Here is a 16,263-nt window from a genome sequence, read left to right as displayed (position 1 = left end):
GTTCTTCAGTCTAGTTGTGGAGGACGTTGCTTCACTGGCCCATGTTGGTATTATCATTGCGTTCTTGCCTGGTGAGGCAGTCGTTCGCCTGCCATTGGACGACCGTTCACCGTGGCTCATGGCACTCAAGAAAACTCACACCCGCTGCCAGCCAGCCCCACTGCAGCCTACACCATCGCTGGAGACTCACGGCAGCCCAGCTCCAGGTTGAGCTGTTGTTCACCATCTTAGCTATAGAAGGCGCAGCATCACTGGCCCTCATGTGGGATCCGAACCGGGACCCTGCTGCTCAGAGCTGGCATGCCAAGCCAACTCATAACCAACGCGCCACTCGGCCAGCCCTAAACATTTTATTTTTTAAAAAAACCATTCCCCCCCTTCCCCTCCCCCAGACCTCTCTGTAGTGGTTCTTAAAGTTTTCATTTTAAATCTTCAATTTTGGTTTTGCTTTGTATTACTTCCTTCTCATGCAGCTTGGCTTCCCCTGGCTGTCTGTGCACCTTGCTTTTGGTGGGCACTACTTCCCTTCTTCTCTTCTTCCCTCTCTCCATGCACCTGCGAGGTTAAGGGAAGGGCTGCAGGTGTTAGGCCTTGTCTATGCTGAACTTGAACATGACAGGCTCTCAAAAAATGTTGGGGTCAGCTGATTAAACAGAAAGTTGGGCTTTACCTGCTCTTTCACAACATTTATTGAGCATTGCTGGGTATCCAATGCCTGGCTAAGGATTCCACAGTGAATAAGGCATGAACCCCAGGGAAATCACAACCAGATAAGTGATCAGTGCCCTACTGAACAGTGCTGGGAAGGCACTTGAGGAGGATGCCATTGGTAGGGAAGGGGAGTGGGGGTGGGTGGGAACACCTGCCAGGACTTTGAAAAGGGAACAGCATATGCAAAGGTCTAGTGGTTCTCCAAGTGTGGTCCTACAAGAGCAGCATCAATATTACCTGGGTACTTGCTGAAAATTCGAATTCTCGGGCCCCACTCCCAACCTATCAAAGCGGAAACTAGGCGGGTGGAACCCAGCAATGTTTTATAAAGTCTTCCAGGTGACTCTGACGCACCCTAGGATTTGATAACTACTGCTCTAATAGGGGCCTGAGTGAGGATCCTTACATGAGAGGACGAGGAGAAAGGAAGGGAGGCTTTGTGAGGGCCTCTGCTGCCAGTCAAGAGGGTTAGACTTCGCCCCGTAGGTGCTGTCTCCAGGGTTGCGACAAAAGCAGGGGCCTGTGGCACTTATACAAGCTCTCCAAAATCGGTGTTTCTGGGAGCTCTGACATTCTCTGTGCACCCTGGAGCCGAGGGCTTATCCGCGAGGGGTTGAGTTCCTCCCCCCCCCACCCCAAATACTGGGCGGTGGGCAGGAGAGAGGTCGGGCCGCAGACCTGACCGCACCTTGGAGCCAAGGGTTTGCCGTCCAGGAGGAAGTGAGCACACGCAGAACATAGGGCACCGGCGGAGACTGGGAAGGCGTTGCCCGGGACGAAGTAGAGACGCAGGAGGCCCGCGCCCAGCCCCACGCCCACCGCCGCCCTGCCGGCGGCCTAGCGGGTCTAGGCCCCGCCCCTCGCCTGTGGGGCGCGGCGATTCAGGCCCGTTGGCCCCGCCCTGGCCCCGCCCCTGCCCAGCGCGCGCCCGGACCGCCTCCCGTAGGGGGAACCGTCTCGGCCCGCGCCCCTGCGCGCGCCCGCGGCCGGGTTGCAGGGCTGGGCGCGCGCCCCGCGTCCAGGGCAGGAAGATGGTGGCGAGCGCCCGGGTGCAGAAGCTGGTGCGGCGCTACAAACTGGCGATCGCCACAGCGCTGGCCATCCTGCTGCTGCAGGGCCTGGTAGTGTGGAGCTTCAGCGGCCTGGAGGAGGAAGAACCGGGCGAGGTGCTCTGACGGCTGGGCGAGCAGGCGGGCAGGCCGGTCACGGGGGCGCGCGGGGTCCTGGCGGGGCTGCGGGTGGCCCCAGCTGGAGAAGTGGGGCGTGGGCCGCGTGCGTGCGGGGCGCGGGCGGCCTCCTGGAGCTGGGCATCCGACCCCTGGCGCCCCTTGCTCCCAGACGAGTCCTGGGGGCTGCGCGCCGGGCCGGTGTGTGACCTGGAGGCCCGGGCCGCGGGCGGGCAGGGAGCCGGAGCGAGAGGAGCTGCTCTTGGTGGGGTGGTCTCCGGCCCGGGGAGCAATGAAGGTCAGGCGCGGAGAGCGGGGCCAGGAGGTTGGGCTGGGCCTGAGCTTGCTCCGGGGAGGGGAGCCCCAGGCCAAACTTTCTGAAGTTGGGAGGGGGCGGGTGTGTGCGCGCCGTGGGCGGAGGAGTAAGGCGGAGGGACCCCGGGCGTCCGCGTCCAGCTGCTCCTGACCGGCAGCAGCTGGTGGGAAAGTGGAGCCTCGGGGGTGGAACACAGCCCGCCAACTGAGGGAACAGGCAGTGACCCCGAGGGAAAAACCTGGAGCGTCCCCGAGGCGTGGCTTCCCTAGCCAAGCCACTCCAGGTGTCTGAAGAACCTGCATGAATCTTCAGAAGGAAGTAGTAGGGGGAAACAAGCTGGTGAGTTGGCCTCAGAACTAGGAAATCGGGGAGGGGGGCCCCCCTCTGACTCCAAGGGAATGGGAAGAGCAGCAGCTGGTTTAGCAGAGCCCCAGGCTTAGTCTCCAGGTGCTGCCCCTGAGGATCTTAATCACTCTTGGCTGATCGTGGATTCCACTGGAGGCCCAGATAGGTCCTCCCCAGTGTGGTTAGGAAGAGTGCAGGGGGGTCTCAGGCCATCCTAGAATGTCCGTTAGGATAGGCCAAACCTAAGCTGTGGGCCAGAGGCAGGGCTTCCCTGCACCCACCCCACCCCCTGGGTTCTGGTGCTTCTAGGGTTCTTGTCATATCCTCTTGGGCCTCTCCACCTAGCAGGGTGAAGGCCAAGGGAACCCTGATGCCCACTTTCCCTTCCTGCGTCTGGGCAGTCTGGAAGGCCTGGTGTGGAGACTGGGAGAGCTGCCCTTGCCTTTTTTGGGAGAACCAAGAGGCTAGGGTGGTGAGGGGAACTGGAACATAGTCACGTGAGACCATAACTCCTAAAGGAGCTGAGGGTGGGGGTGTGGGAGGATGGCTCTGTGACATCTGAAGGGAGTGAGCTTGATCTGTGTGGACCAATAAATAGGAAGAGAGTGTTTTGGGCTCAGTGTAAGAAGACTCTGGGCAGATGAGCCATTCTAGGATGGAATGGGCTGCCAAGGCAGTCAGGGAGTATAACCCTGGGGTGTGTGAGCAGAGGCTGGTGACCTCTGGGGAGGGGCATGGCAAAACATCTGAGACTTCTGAGAAACAAATGGCCCTCGTCTCTGGATGGGCTGAGAGATTGTCCAGGCTTCAAGGTCCCTGCTGCCCTGCCCACAGCCTGGGGTGGAGAACTGGGCCATTAGAGTGGTTGGGGTCCTATCTTCCTACTTCCTCCTGACAGAAGCTGATAGGGGAATCCCTGGACTGGAATAGAAAATAATCCTTGGTGACATAAAGATTGTGCAATCCAAGCAGCCATCAGTGCTTGGACCCCCCTCAGCAGCCACCTCACCAGACCTGAGGGTTGCCAGGCAGCATAACAGTGCTTAGGAAGGTGGGTGCTGAAGGTGGACCACCCCACTTCACCTTCATGTCTTATTCCAGCACTGCTACTAAGTAGCAGTGTGACCACTGGCAAATACCCTAACCTCTTTCTGTGTCCTCTTCAGTATCCCCCCTCATGACGGGGACAATAATAGCACCTCTCTTGTTGGGTGATTGTAAAGATTAAATGAAAATGATGACTCTGAAGTATTTGCAGGAGTTCCTGGCACATGCTAAGCCATCAGTAAATAACTCGTATTATTATCTCAGCACTACGCGCTGGGAATAGAGATTCATTCATTCATTCAACAAATATTTACTAAGTCCCACTTGGTACCAGGCACTGTTCAAATAACGGGGATACAGAAGGAAATAAAATAGAGAGGGTCTCAGCCCTCATGGGCAGACAGTCTGCAGGGAGAGACTGACTGTAAAAGAAACTCAATAGAGTAACAACGGGCCTAGTTTACATGAGGTGGTGGGAAGGCTTCTGCAGGAAGTAGTGTGTGAGCACAAGGAGCCAGCCAGCCCAGGGAAGAGGTGGGCAGAATTTCGGCAGAAGGCCCTAAGGGGAATGGGCTCAGTGGGGTGCATTCGAGGAACGGAAAGGAGGGTGTGGTATGTTCCCTGGAAAAAGGCTCAAGAGTTAGTCCAAGGCACATCCTACAGACCACAGTGAGGGGCGAGAGTTTTATTCTAAGTGCAGTGGGAGAGCACCTAAGGGAGTTATGCACTGATGGGCTCAGATGTACATTTAAAATGCACACTCTACCCATCTGTGGAGGGGGCTAGAGTGGAGACCAGGGATGATCATTAACATCCAGAGAGCCACTTGATCATTTTCAAAGCTTTCACCAACACGTCTCACCACTTACTTTAACGGCAGCCTGAGAAGTCCGAAGGAGGTGGGGTGTGGTTCTGTGTTCTCTGTCTCCCCGGCTCAGAGAACTCCTAGGAGCTGCAGGGCAGAAGTGGCATAGGACTTCAGACGCCTCCTCAGTGGGGAGGAAGGGACCATGGAGGCCAGAACACATCCAGACCAGAGGTCAGAGCGCAAGTCTCCACCCTCAGTAATCAGAGGGGACCCTGACCTCAGGGACTACTGAGGGCAGCCCCTCCAGGGGCACAAGTATGGGGTCCTGCTCTGCCCATGTGAACATGCCTGAGACGGGGCAGGGCTGAGAGCTGGCTGCCTACTAAGGACCCTCCCCCATCACCTATTCCTCACTGCTGCCTCCTGGTTCCCCAGCCTCCTCTGGAATTGTCCTTCTCAGGGTCAGCCAGCTCCCTACTGCAGTGCAGGGCACCAGCATGCCCATCTCCTCCCACATCCTGTCCCCCACCACGGCCAGCCTGGCCCCGTGCCCTGGACCCTGCCCTCCTGACCAGCTTCCTGACTCACTGATACTGGCTTCCACCCGAAAGCCCACAGCTCCTCTGCCATCTCCACCCACCTAAGCGTGAGAATGTCTTTCTCTGCCTGCTGTGTGGCCAGATCAGACATCACCAGGTTGATATACACTCAGCTCAGTGGAGCTACATTCACCTTTCCTGGGGGCTGCCCAATCCAGGGTGCCCTCTCCAACATGGGTGTAGAATAGTCTGCTGCCTCCTCCCTACACTGCCCGCCCTCTTGCAGGTGTCTCTTCTCAAATGGGGAAAGACACGCCCAGCTTTCATTGGCTGTCTCTCAAGAGATCAGAGGGCTGGCTGGGTGCCAGGCACAGAGGGCATGGGAACTGGGATGGAGGGGTGGGGCAATGGCCCTAAGGTGGCTGACAGCTTGACAGGTGAGGTGCCTGCCATGCTCCGACAGGGGAGAAAGTGGAGGAAGGTCCTAGGGAGGTGAGGGACAGAGAAAACTCAACCCAACAGAGTCCAAAATGCCCGAGGGCCTTAGGCCCTCTCCTGATTTCACATTTGACTAGTTCCTACTCCCCTTCCAGTAATAATAATAGGGACGGCAGCATTTATTGAATGCTGAGCCTATGCCAAGAGCTTTATATTCATTCATTCATTCCTTCATTCATTCATTCAACAAGTACTTATTGAATGTCTACCATTGCCAGACATTCTTCTGGGCTCTTGGAATATATCAGTGAACAAAAACAGAAAGCCCGGAGCATTTGATATCTTTCTTTCCAGTAATTGTCTTCAGTTTTGGCTCAAATAAACTCTTATCACAACTTAAAAACAAACAAACTAAAAAACCCCTAAAAAAACCAAAAAGCCCTTTCCTAATAGAGCTTACATTCTTGTAAGGGGAGAGACACAGAATAACACAATATAAATACATTGGAGGATGAGAGAAGGCAATAAGTGCTATGAGGAAATTAAAGCAGAGGATGAAGGAGGGCTGGAGTTTTAAATACAGTGTCACAGTGAGCCTCTGAGGAGATGCCATCTGAGCACAGAATTGAAGGAGGCAAGAATGAGCTGTAGGGACATCTGGGGAAGAGCATTCCAGGCGCAGGGGACAGGCAGGGGTGACAGTGATGAAGGCGGTGATAAGTCATCCAATTCTGGATGTAGTTTGAAGGTAACCACCAGGATTTACCGATGATGGATTGGATGTGGGATGTGAGGCAAATGAGTCAAAGATGACTCCCAAAAGGTTTCGGCCTGAGCAACTTGAAGGATGGAGTCGCCATTAGCTGAGATGGTGCAGACTGAGGTAGGAACAGGTTAGGGAGGAAAACCAGGAGTTCCCTTTTGGGCCTATGGGATTGAGAGGGCCAGCAAGGAAGATGTCATGGGGGCAGGCAGTTAAACACTTGAAGGCTCGAGGGAGCAATCCAGGCCAGATGGAGAAACCTGGGAGTGGATGGAGTTCAGAGACTGAAGCAGATCACCTGTAGGGCTAGGAGAAGGCAAGGCCCAGGGCAAAGATAAGGAAGGCTCAACCAAGCATGCTGATGAGTAGCCACAAGGCAGTGGAAACACCGGGAGAGTATCCTGGAAACTAGGTGAGGAGGGCACTTCAAGAAGAGGCTGAGGTCCCGTAAGTCATGCTGCTGAAAGGCCAGGCCAGAAAGGACTTGTGGCACTTGTGGAGTGGGTTGACAGAGAATGGCGAGAAAGGAATGGGCGCCACTGATAGAGGCAACTCTTTCTATCTGCATTACCTCATTTGACACGCTTCCCTCCTGTATTTTACAGCTGAGGGAACATGCTCAGAGGAGGCAGGTGACTGCGGGGGAGTGGCCGAGCTCGGCGTGGAGCCCTGGGGACTCCAGAGTAGTCACACAAGTGCCTCTTGCTCCTCTGTCCCTTCCACGTCTCACCCACCAGACACCCCCTGTGTCCAGCTACTCCACTGGGCACTGGGGAGATGGGGCTGACGTGACAGTCTCTCCCCCAGGAGCTCAGTCTGCTAAAGGACCGTCCCACTTTGGGACAAATGGAGTTGCTTCACAGGAGGGGACTTGGAGCTAGATCTTGAGGGATGGATGGGATTTGGTCAGGCAGGGAAGGGGGGTGTCAAGAGAGGCAGATAGGGAGACCTGGGGAAGAGGGTGGGCATTCATGCTTTTCAAGTGCCTAGGGAAGTGCCAGGGCTTGAGGAGGGGCAGCAGGAGCCAGGAATCCGGGTGTGGCAGCTGCGAAGGCCCACTGCTCAGATTTCCCTGCCAGAGAACCTGCTCTGATACGCGGTTAGTTGCCAGGTTAGTTGCCAGCCTTCGGCTGCTGGCTCCTTCAGGCTCTGCCTCGGCCTTCTAGCCCTGGCTGGGCACTTCCCGGACAGCTCAGCCAGGGACTGTGTGGCAGTGGTACCAGAGCTCAGGTCTACAGGCCATCTTTGCACTGAGTTTGCATCAGCGGCCCGAGGCTCTCCCTGAGTTGTGCTGTTTCTGAGGCTCTCCCTCCCTCCTCTCCTTGCACAGGTGTCAGGCCTGCTTGGCAGTCGGCCTGCTGACTCCTGCTCCCCATCGTCCACAGGTGTTCCCCCCACGGAAAATCTTGCACTCTGACTCCATGTTGCTCTTTGCTTCCCAGAGCATCCAACCAATATTGGGTTCTCAGGTTTCACCTCTGTCCTCCCCACCAGGAAAGTCCCCTTCTCTCCTTTGTGACTTTAGTGGCGCTGCCACATGGAAATGCTGTGGGTGGCAGAATGCTTTCCTTCTGTTTCTTTCCAGCCAGGCTGGGGTGGGAGTGCTGGATGGACACTCTTGTGTCCTCTGCAGGGTCTCCGCACCCTTTTCTTGTGACATATGTGAACATTTTCACATGTGCTGAAAAGAATTTGGTACTGAGTCCAAAGCACAAAGGAGACACAGTGCCCTGTGACCTGTGTAATTCTTAGTGGGATGTGGGTGTGATGGTGCCATGGAGGGAGGACAGTGCTCAGCCAGCTGGTTGGGGAGAAGTCCCAGCAGATGTGCAGTCCTCAGGTGAACAGAACTTCTCTAGGTAAAGGGTGGCAGGGGCTCAAGAGCAGGAGGAAAGTGACTGTCCCAGTGACCTGTGTCTGCCTGTCTTTTACAGAAAGGAAGGCAGAGGAAGCCACGGCCGCTGGACCCGGGCGAGGGCTCCAAGGACACCGATAGTTCAGCTGGACGGCGGGGCAGCGCCAGCAGAAGGCATGGGCGCTGGCGGGGCCGTGCTGAGAGCCCAGGGGTGCCTGTGGCCAAGGTGGTGCGGGCAGTAACCAGCCGGCACAGAGCCAGCCGGCGGGTCCCACCTGCCCCACCCCCGGAGGCCCCCGGCCGCCAGAACCTGAGTGGAGCAGCAGCTGGGGAAGCACTGGTTGGGGCGGCTGGCTTCCCACCACATGGTGACACAGGGAGTGTGGAGGGTGCCCCCCAGCCCACGGACAATGGCTTCACCCCCAAGTGCGAGATTGTGGGCAAGGATGCGCTGTCTGCACTGGCCCGGGCCAGCTCCAAGCAGTGCCAGCAGGAGATCGCCAATGTGGTGTGCCTGCACCAGGCCGGGAGCCTCATGCCCAAGTCTGTGCCCAGGCACTGCCAGCTGGCTGGTAAGAGACAGGCATGGGTGGAGAGGTGGCAGTCCCAGGAGGTGACATGGCAGGGATCAGTCCCACCCCCTTTTCTCAGAGGAAGAAAACTCAGAGGGGCCCACCTCCCTTGCCTAGTTGGTGATAAGTGTACTAAGTGGCAGAGGCGGAGCTGGGATCCAGGAGTGTTGGGCTCCAAGTCCAGGATTCTTCCTTTGGAAGGCAGGCAGCCCCCTCTTCCCATCTGACCTTCACCCTTTGACCTGGGGAGGGGCCTCACTGGTGCCCATTTTCTACTCAGGGAAGATGAGCCCCGGCATCCAGTGGGACGAGGTCCGGGCCCAGAAGCCAGTGGATGGCCCCCCGGTACGCATCGCCTACATGCTGGTGGTTCATGGCCGTGCCATCCGCCAGCTGAAGCGTCTCATCAAGGCCGTCTACCATGAGCAGCACTTCTTTTATATCCACGTGGACAAGGTACTGTCAGGGGGAGACCAGAGGGGTCTGAGTAAGCAGAGCAGAGGCCCAGAAGGGCACAGACAGGCAGGGTTTCTGACCTGCTCAGATGGCCCAGAATTAGGGAAACAGGCCTAGAATGGGGGGAGCAGCCAGCACAAGGTGACGTGGTCCTGCCCTGTGCTCTCTCCATTCCATGTCACTTGTACTCTGTCCCACGTTTGGGGTGGGGTGGGGTGGGAAGGTTGTAATCCTGAGGGTCCACCTTCGGCTACTGAGTCTCTCCTCCCCTTGCCCCCGCCCCCCAGCGCTCCAACTACCTGCACCGGGAGGTGGTGGAGCTGGCCCGGCAGTATGACAATGTGCGGGTAACACCCTGGCGCATGGTCACCATCTGGGGCGGGGCCAGCCTGCTGAGGATGTATCTTCGGAGCATGCAGGACCTGCTGGAGGTGCCTGGCTGGGCCTGGGACTTCTTCATCAACCTCAGTGCCACCGACTACCCAACCAGGTGTGGGGTGGTGCTCCGAACCCTCCAGACAGCAGAGGGCCCATCTAGGCACTCAGGTTGGGAGGGTCCTGATAGACTCCTTCCTCTCCCGAAGGCCTCAGTCTCGGATCCCCACAGCCCAGACATGGTGCCTTGGCCCCAGCCATGTTTTAGGGGAGGAGTTGGTGAAATACGATGTGAGGCTTTAGAGTGGCAAGAGACAGGGAGGAGGAGGAGCTAGAGGTGTGTACCGGGGGTGCTGGGTCAGACAGCAAGGGGTGGAGCGAGGAGAGGGTGGTCTTCCTCAGGGGCCCACCACTCCAGAGCATCAACCAGGGGTAGTGCACACAGCCAGGAGGCCAAAGGGTGAAAGGGAAGTGTGCTCGAGAGAGAGTTCTCTCTGGGCCAGTGACTGAGCAGCCCCTCACACATGCTGCCCTTTCCTTCTCCAGGACCAACGAAGAGCTGGTGGCTTTCCTGTCCAAGAACCGGGACAAAAATTTCCTCAAGTCGCATGGCAGGGACAACTCTAGGTGAGGGGGTGGGGTAGGAGGCCCTGACCCTCGAGTCTCATCACAACCCCTCCCACACAGGGTGCTCCGGGCCCAGCCCTGGGTTATGAAGCCTCCAAACCAGTCACAGATAGAGGAGTGCTGGTTCCTAGGCAGATGGGAGAGCCGGGACCCCACCCTGCATGACCCTCAGCCACAGCTGGTCTGCCACCCACAGGTTCATCAAGAAACAGGGACTGGACCGGCTCTTCCATGAGTGTGACTCGCACATGTGGCGCCTGGGCGAGCGGCAGATCCCGGCAGGCATCGTGGTGGACGGCGGCTCCGACTGGTTCGTGCTGACCCGCAGCTTCGTGGAGTACGTTGTCTACACGGACGACCCGCTCGTGGCCCAGCTGCGCCAGTTCTACACCTACACGCTGCTCCCGGCCGAGGTGGGTGAGCAGGCCCTTACTGGGGCCGGGTAAGGGCATGCTGGGTGCCCATGGCTCACACTGCACCCTGCCCTGCCACCTGCAGTCCTTCTTCCATACGGTGCTGGAGAACAGCCCGGCCTGCGAGAGCCTTGTGGACAACAACCTTCGGGTCACCAACTGGAACCGCAAGCTGGGCTGCAAGTGCCAGTACAAGCACATCGTGGACTGGTGCGGCTGCTCGCCCAACGACTTCAAGCCGCAGGACTTCCTACGGTTGCAGGTGCTTCCCCATGACCCCCACTCGCTGCCCCTTGCTAGCGCCTCGGCCTGGCCTTTCACGAGAGTCAGTAAAGGATTCAGGGTGGTTCAGAGAATCTGAAGCAGCCCTCAGGGCTCTAGGGCTGCAGTGGCAGCAGGAAAAGCCCTGGAGACTGATCTCTGGGCAGTGCTGGGAGGGGCCCCTCCCCTGCCATGCTCTCTGGGGCCTCCAGATCCCTTCACTCTCCTTGCCTCTCCCACTCCAGCAAGTCTCCAGACCCACCTTCTTCGCCCGGAAGTTTGAGTCAACTGTGAACCAGGAGGTTCTGGAAATCCTGGACTTCCACCTGTATGGCAGCTACCCCCCTGGCACGCCAGCCCTCAAGGCCTACTGGGAGAACATTTATGACGTGGCTGATGGCCCCAGTGGGCTCAGTGATGTCATGCTCACTGCTTACACCGCCTTTACCCGCCTCAGCCTGCACCATGCCTCCACCACTGCATCTCCGCCGGCCACCCCACTCTGCAGGTGAGACCTCCTTCTGATATATTGCAGGCCCTCAGGGTGTGGTGACTGGGGCGGGGGACCCAAATCAGAAAGAGACAACCCCTGCCTCCAGGGAGCCTCCAGTCGGAGGCAGGGGGGATGCAAATTTAACAAAAGACAGCGAGAGCCAGGTACACAGGTGCTGGGGGTGTGAGATTTGGGGCAAAGGAAGTGCTTAGGGGTGGGACTCCCCAGAGCCCCCTCCCTGGGATTCCAGGCCAAGTTGGGTGTGCTGATGGCATCTCCCTTTCTCCCTGCTGGAACCTTAGGTTTGAGCCCAGGGGCTTACCGTCCAGCGTGCACCTGTATTTCTATGACGACCATTTCCAGGGCTACCTGGTGACGCAGGCAGTGCAGCCCTCACCCCAGGGGCCAGCAGAGACGCTTGAGATGTGGCTGATGCCCCAGGGGTCCCTGAAGCTGTTGGGGCGCAGTGACCAGGCCAGCCGGCTCCAGAGTTTGGAGGTGGGACAGGCCCTCCCCTTGCTTTCTCCTGACCCCCAGCAAGACTCAGGGGTAGTGGGAAGGAAGAGTCACCAAGGGAGGGGTGAGGACTGGGTTAGGCCTTTAAGGACGGGATTCATGGGCTCTTGTTTCCCAGTGACGGCAGCCTTGGCGATGCCCCGTGCACGTGCCTGTGTCACCCCCGCATACACACGTGGAGGAGCACCTCCCACTCGGGGCTAACATAGGACATGCAGTGAGCAGGGAGGGGACTGTAGTTCCACTACAATGCAACCCTGTCTTTTAAACTTCAGGGATTATCTTCTAGAGGGACTTGGACATTCCAATCAGGACACAGGTTAGGCTTTTGAGTTTCTCCTCGGTCTCTTTCTCAGAGGCCTTGACTTCATTTGGGGATGGCCTCTGGGTGGGACTTTGAACCTCACCTCTGCCTTCCTGCCCCCACCACTACAGAGCAGGTCGGAACGGACGCCTAGAATGAATCTCAGGGCTGAGACAAAATATTAAAGAAAACTTAGCCTGAGCTCTTCATTTTGCACATGGGGAAACGGAGGCCCAGCAGGAGACTGACTAGCTCCAGGTCACACAGTGAGTTAGAGGCAGCATCAGAGCAGAGAGGACTTGCCCCCAGGCTCCTGCCCAGCTGCCTCCCTTCCTACAGGTCGGCACCGAGTGGGACCCCAAAGAGCGTCTTTTCCGGAACTTTGGGGGGTTGCTGGGGCCACTGGATGAGCCTGTGGCCATGCAGCGCTGGGCCCGGGGCCCCAACCTCACAGCCACCGTGGTGTGGATCGATCCCACCTACGTGGTGGCCACGTCTTACGACATCGTGGTAGACGCGGAAACTGAGGTCACGCAGTACAAGCCCCCACTGAGCCACCCCCTGCGACCAGGGGCCTGGACTGTTCGATTGCTTCAGTTCTGGGAACCCCTGGGTGAGACCCGCTTCCTCGTGCTGCCCTTGACCTTCAACCGCAAACTACCTCTCAGGAAAGGTAAGGATCTAGTTCCCAAATGATGCCCAGAAGCCAGACAGAATGGGATTTGCCAGGCAGGTGACCCCAAGCAGCTGACCATCAGAGCCAACCCCCATCACCAGAGCAGGGGAAGGGGGAAGGCTGGGAACTTGACTGTCTATCCCTGAGCCTCCCAGGGCCCTGCACTGTGGCGTAGCAGGAAGGGAAGCGAGGCAGACTTGGCTCTGGAACATGGCTCTGACACTTTAATGGGGCTTTTATCCTTGGCAAGTTACTTGACCTTCCTGAGTCTCAGTTTTACTACATGTAAAGTAGGAGTAATACAACTATTGGATACCTTCTGGATGCACAAAACACAAATCCACTTAAATTAGCTCTAATGAAAAAGGGGAAGTTAGTGGAAGAATGCAGGGCTCTGTCCCACAGAACCTAGGCAATGTCTCAGGTCTCACTGGGAACCAGAGGTGCTTTCTCAGTCTCTCTGGAGCCATCCTGCCCCTCATCCTGTCCTCTCTCTGTTTGTCAGCCTCAGGCTCAGGCTTCTCGACACATGATACATCAGTCTCAGTGCAACAGAGACTGATGAGGGCCTCTTGGTCTCCAAGTTCCACATTCCTGGGACAGCAAATCTGACTGACCATCCTAGTCCACTGTGTGGCCAGGTGGGCAAGGTCACGTGGCCCTCCACCCACTTGGCTGAGGCTAAGGGAGCAGACTCTGCACACGGGCGTAGGCTGCAGTTTCCCAAAAGGGGGCCTAATATAAGTCACTAGCCCTTGGGAGACATTTGGGCTGAATATGTGGGTAAAAGAGGCTGGTATGCAGTAGGTAGCTAGATGTTTCCTCCCTCTGGCCACATCCTATCACAGAGAAGGTGGGTCAGACGGGGGGAACCCAGAGGAGGACAGGGTACTGGGGGGCTGTGGCAAATCCAGAGAAGGAAGCTGCACCCCTGCCCTCCCAGGACTCAGCCTGATGGAGGAGACGGGAAGAATGGAGGCCAGCTTTGCAGCAGGCAGGTCCTGGAGCTGAGCCTTGAGTGAGCTGGAGTTTTATAGACAGGAGGGTATCCTAAGCTGAAGGAACAAAGTTGGCAGGTGCATGAGGGGAACAGGGTGGAGGAGAGTAAAATGCAGGGGGCTGGCAGGAAGGAAGGCTGGCAAAGCAAGCAGGGCCCCATAGCTGGAGGGCCTGAGTACGAGGCTCCTGATGGCTCCGGGAATCACTGGAGGTGGGCGTGGGTGACAGAAACCAGACCATTACAGGAAAGTTGCCTTATTTTCTAAAGTGCCTTGAACCCACTGTTTTCCTTAATCCTCAAATAGGGAATTATGGGATTAGTGTCTTGATTTTATAAAACTAACCGTTTCACAGACACAGAAAATTCTGTCAATTAGCCTACGATCACAGGTCACTCAGAAAGATGTGACTCAGTGGTAGAGTCAGGAACAGGGGATGCCCAGACCTGACTCTCAGGGTCTGGCCTTCATGGGATCAGTTGGGCAGGGTGTGCTGACTGCCTGATCTGCCCCCCCCAGATGATGCCAGCTGGCTGCATGCCGGGCCCCCCCATAACGAGTACATGGAGCAGAGTTTCCAGGGCCTAAGCGGCATCCTGAACCTGCCTCAGCCAGAGCCCGCGGAGGAGGCCGCCAGGCAGCATGCGCAACTCACAGGCCCCGAGCTCGAGGCCTGGACAGACAGGGAACTGAGCAGCTTCTGGTCTGTGGCTGGACTGTGTGCCATGGGCTCCTCCACCTGCCCCTCCCTGGAGCTCTGCAGACTGACCAGCTGGAGCTCTATGTTCCCCGACCCCAAATCGGAGCTGGGGCCTGTCAAAGCAGACGGGCGACTCAGGTAGCAGGGCCCCAGCCAGCACCTCCGGAAGACCCGGGGAATTGCACCTTACAGACAACGGAGGGGGTGTTCCCCCACCCACAGGCAAGGACCAGAGGCCCAGGCAGCACACCCGCGTCAGCCATCAAGAACCCGCACAGACGACAGGGAAGGTGGACGTAGTGTCTACTACTGCTAATGGCTCTGCTGGGGATCAGAGGGTGGCAGGAACGTGGGGACAAGGGCTCCAGCTTCCACGCCCCGCTCTTCCAAACCTTCCCCTCTAGTTTTGTTTTCTTTTTTTTTTTTTAAAGGAAAATGGGTGGTGGGGAGAGGAACTGGAAACAAAAGATGTGCAATAGGGCTCAAAGCAGCCCCGGGAAGTGGGCCATGGCTCTGGGGAGCAGGGGCTTGACGAGCCCATCTGCTATTGCTCTGGAGGAGGCTGGAGCTGCCTCACTCTCCAGGGCCTCGTCCCCCAGCCTGGGCCTGTGGTGCTCATGGCTGCGTCTGTAAGTGCCATGCCAGGCTCTGAGGCCGAGAACAGGTGATTTGGGGGAGCACTGCAGAGCTGGATTCTAGTGGGACAGCCTCTCCTCTTGTAGCCAGGGGACCGAAGAAGAGGGGATGGGGCTGGCTCTGGGGCTTTCCAGCATACCCTGCACCTCGATGGGGAAGGCAGGGCACCAGGGCCTGCTGAGACAACGCAGAGTCTCCCAGGGACCCAGAGCTGCAGCAGGGGCTGGGCTCCCGCCCTGGAGGAGCAGGCCCTTGTGAGCAGTGTGGGAAGAAGATTCTGTCAGGGCTCTCAGAAGCACCTGGAGCAGCATTGTGCCTGAAGCTCAGTGTGAAGTCTGAAATATGCAACAGAAGAAATGTATCTATCTCTCTAAGCTCAGCCTCTGTGTTTTTCCTCCTGGGTGTTGGGAACCATCACTGTTGGGCCTTCTCCTAAAAGTCTTGGCTGGTACTTTGGCAGCCACACGGTAGAGGTCTCGTTCCAAAGAATGGCATCAGTTTAGAATCCATCCAAGAACCAGAAAGGATGGTAGAACCTATCTAATCCGGCTCTGTCTTTTCCTAAGGGGTAGAGAGGCCCAGAGACTTCCTCGTTGCTACCCAGCTAGCCAGTGGGAGAGCCAGTTCAGTTCTTGAGTCCTGACCCAGCACTTCCGCCCCTGCTGCCAGGCTAAGGTAGATGTTAGCTGCTCTGCCTCTGGGGTCCCCGGGGCCCACCCGGAAGCCCTCCTCACTCTGCTTCCCACCCAGCTCTGAGTTGTGGAGCACCCTCAAGAATGGAGGCAATCCCAGCCACAACCTGCGGTTACCTTTGCAGCTTGTCCTTTGCAGGGGCAGGAGCAACAGCAGCTTGGCTCCCTGGCCACTCCCTTTCCCCTCTGACTCTCCTGCCTTTGTCAGCTAGGGCTCAGTATCAGTCCTTCACACCTTACAACACATGGGAGCAAGGGCAAAGGGTTCTCAGACCTTTATCAGCCAGTTACACTGGCCTGGTCAGCTCAGCTTGCAGAACCAAGGGCTCAGTTCCCGTCCAGGCTGCCACATGTCAAGTTTTCCCAGTTGCCAGGAGAGGGCACCCTTGACACCAAGAACAGCATTGGGGTTTTCTGTTTAGCTGCTGAGCTGACCCTGCATGCAGCATCTCATTTAATCCTCACAACCCTTTGAGGCAGACACTTATCTTCATTCAGCACATCAGGAAACTGAAATGATGATCCCAGTGTCATAGCTATTAGGTGGTGGGAGCAG

At 57.3% G+C, this 16,263-nt stretch overlaps 1 protein-coding gene across 3 annotated transcripts; it reads left to right on the top strand.

The window, feature by feature from the left end:
• Window positions 1–1,658: 1,658 nt before the first annotated feature.
• Window positions 1,659–15,389, top strand: XYLT2 (xylosyltransferase 2). Of its 3 annotated transcripts, XM_019638847.1 has the most exons (12): window positions 1,813–1,877; window positions 2,050–2,532; window positions 8,068–8,560; window positions 8,841–9,016; window positions 9,304–9,506; window positions 9,938–10,018; window positions 10,215–10,431; window positions 10,517–10,693; window positions 10,938–11,200; window positions 11,488–11,683; window positions 12,345–12,678; window positions 14,199–15,389. In XM_019638847.1, the coding sequence occupies exons 2-12, from the start codon at window positions 2,494–2,496 to the stop codon at window positions 14,519–14,521; spliced, it is 2,502 nt and encodes an 833-aa protein (XP_019494392.1). In that variant the 5' UTR covers window positions 1,813–1,877; window positions 2,050–2,493; the 3' UTR covers window positions 14,522–15,389. The 3 variants fall into 3 exon arrangements, with proteins under 3 accessions (XP_019494391.1, XP_019494393.1, XP_019494392.1); XM_019638846.1 differs by lacking the exon at window positions 2,050–2,532 and having other exon boundaries at window positions 1,659–1,877; XM_019638848.1 differs by lacking the exons at window positions 2,050–2,532; window positions 14,199–15,389 and adding an exon at window positions 13,187–14,190 and having other exon boundaries at window positions 1,662–1,877.
• Window positions 15,390–16,263: the final 874 nt, after the last annotated feature.

This window comes from Hipposideros armiger, unplaced genomic scaffold (assembly GCF_001890085.2).
Source record: "Hipposideros armiger isolate ML-2016 unplaced genomic scaffold, ASM189008v1 scaffold_40, whole genome shotgun sequence".
NCBI classification, from domain to species: domain Eukaryota; kingdom Metazoa; phylum Chordata; class Mammalia; order Chiroptera; family Hipposideridae; genus Hipposideros; species Hipposideros armiger.
Note: the sequence above shows the minus strand (reverse complement) of the source record. Positions and strands in the feature narration are given on the sequence as shown.

What these genes read in the sequence shown, in the direction of transcription:
- XYLT2 (XM_019638846.1), top strand. Translation starts at nt 1,743, where the DNA reads ATGGTGGCGAGCGCCCGGGTGCAGAAGCTGGTGCGGCGCTACAAACTG. An exon ending in ACACGCTGCTCCCGGCCGAG is followed by an intron (nt 10,432 to 10,516) that starts GTGGGTGAGCAG and finishes TGCCACCTGCAG; the next exon opens with TCCTTCTTCCATACGGTGCT. An exon ending in AGGACTTCCTACGGTTGCAG is followed by an intron (nt 10,694 to 10,937) that starts GTGCTTCCCCAT and finishes CTCCCACTCCAG; the next exon opens with CAAGTCTCCAGACCCACCTT.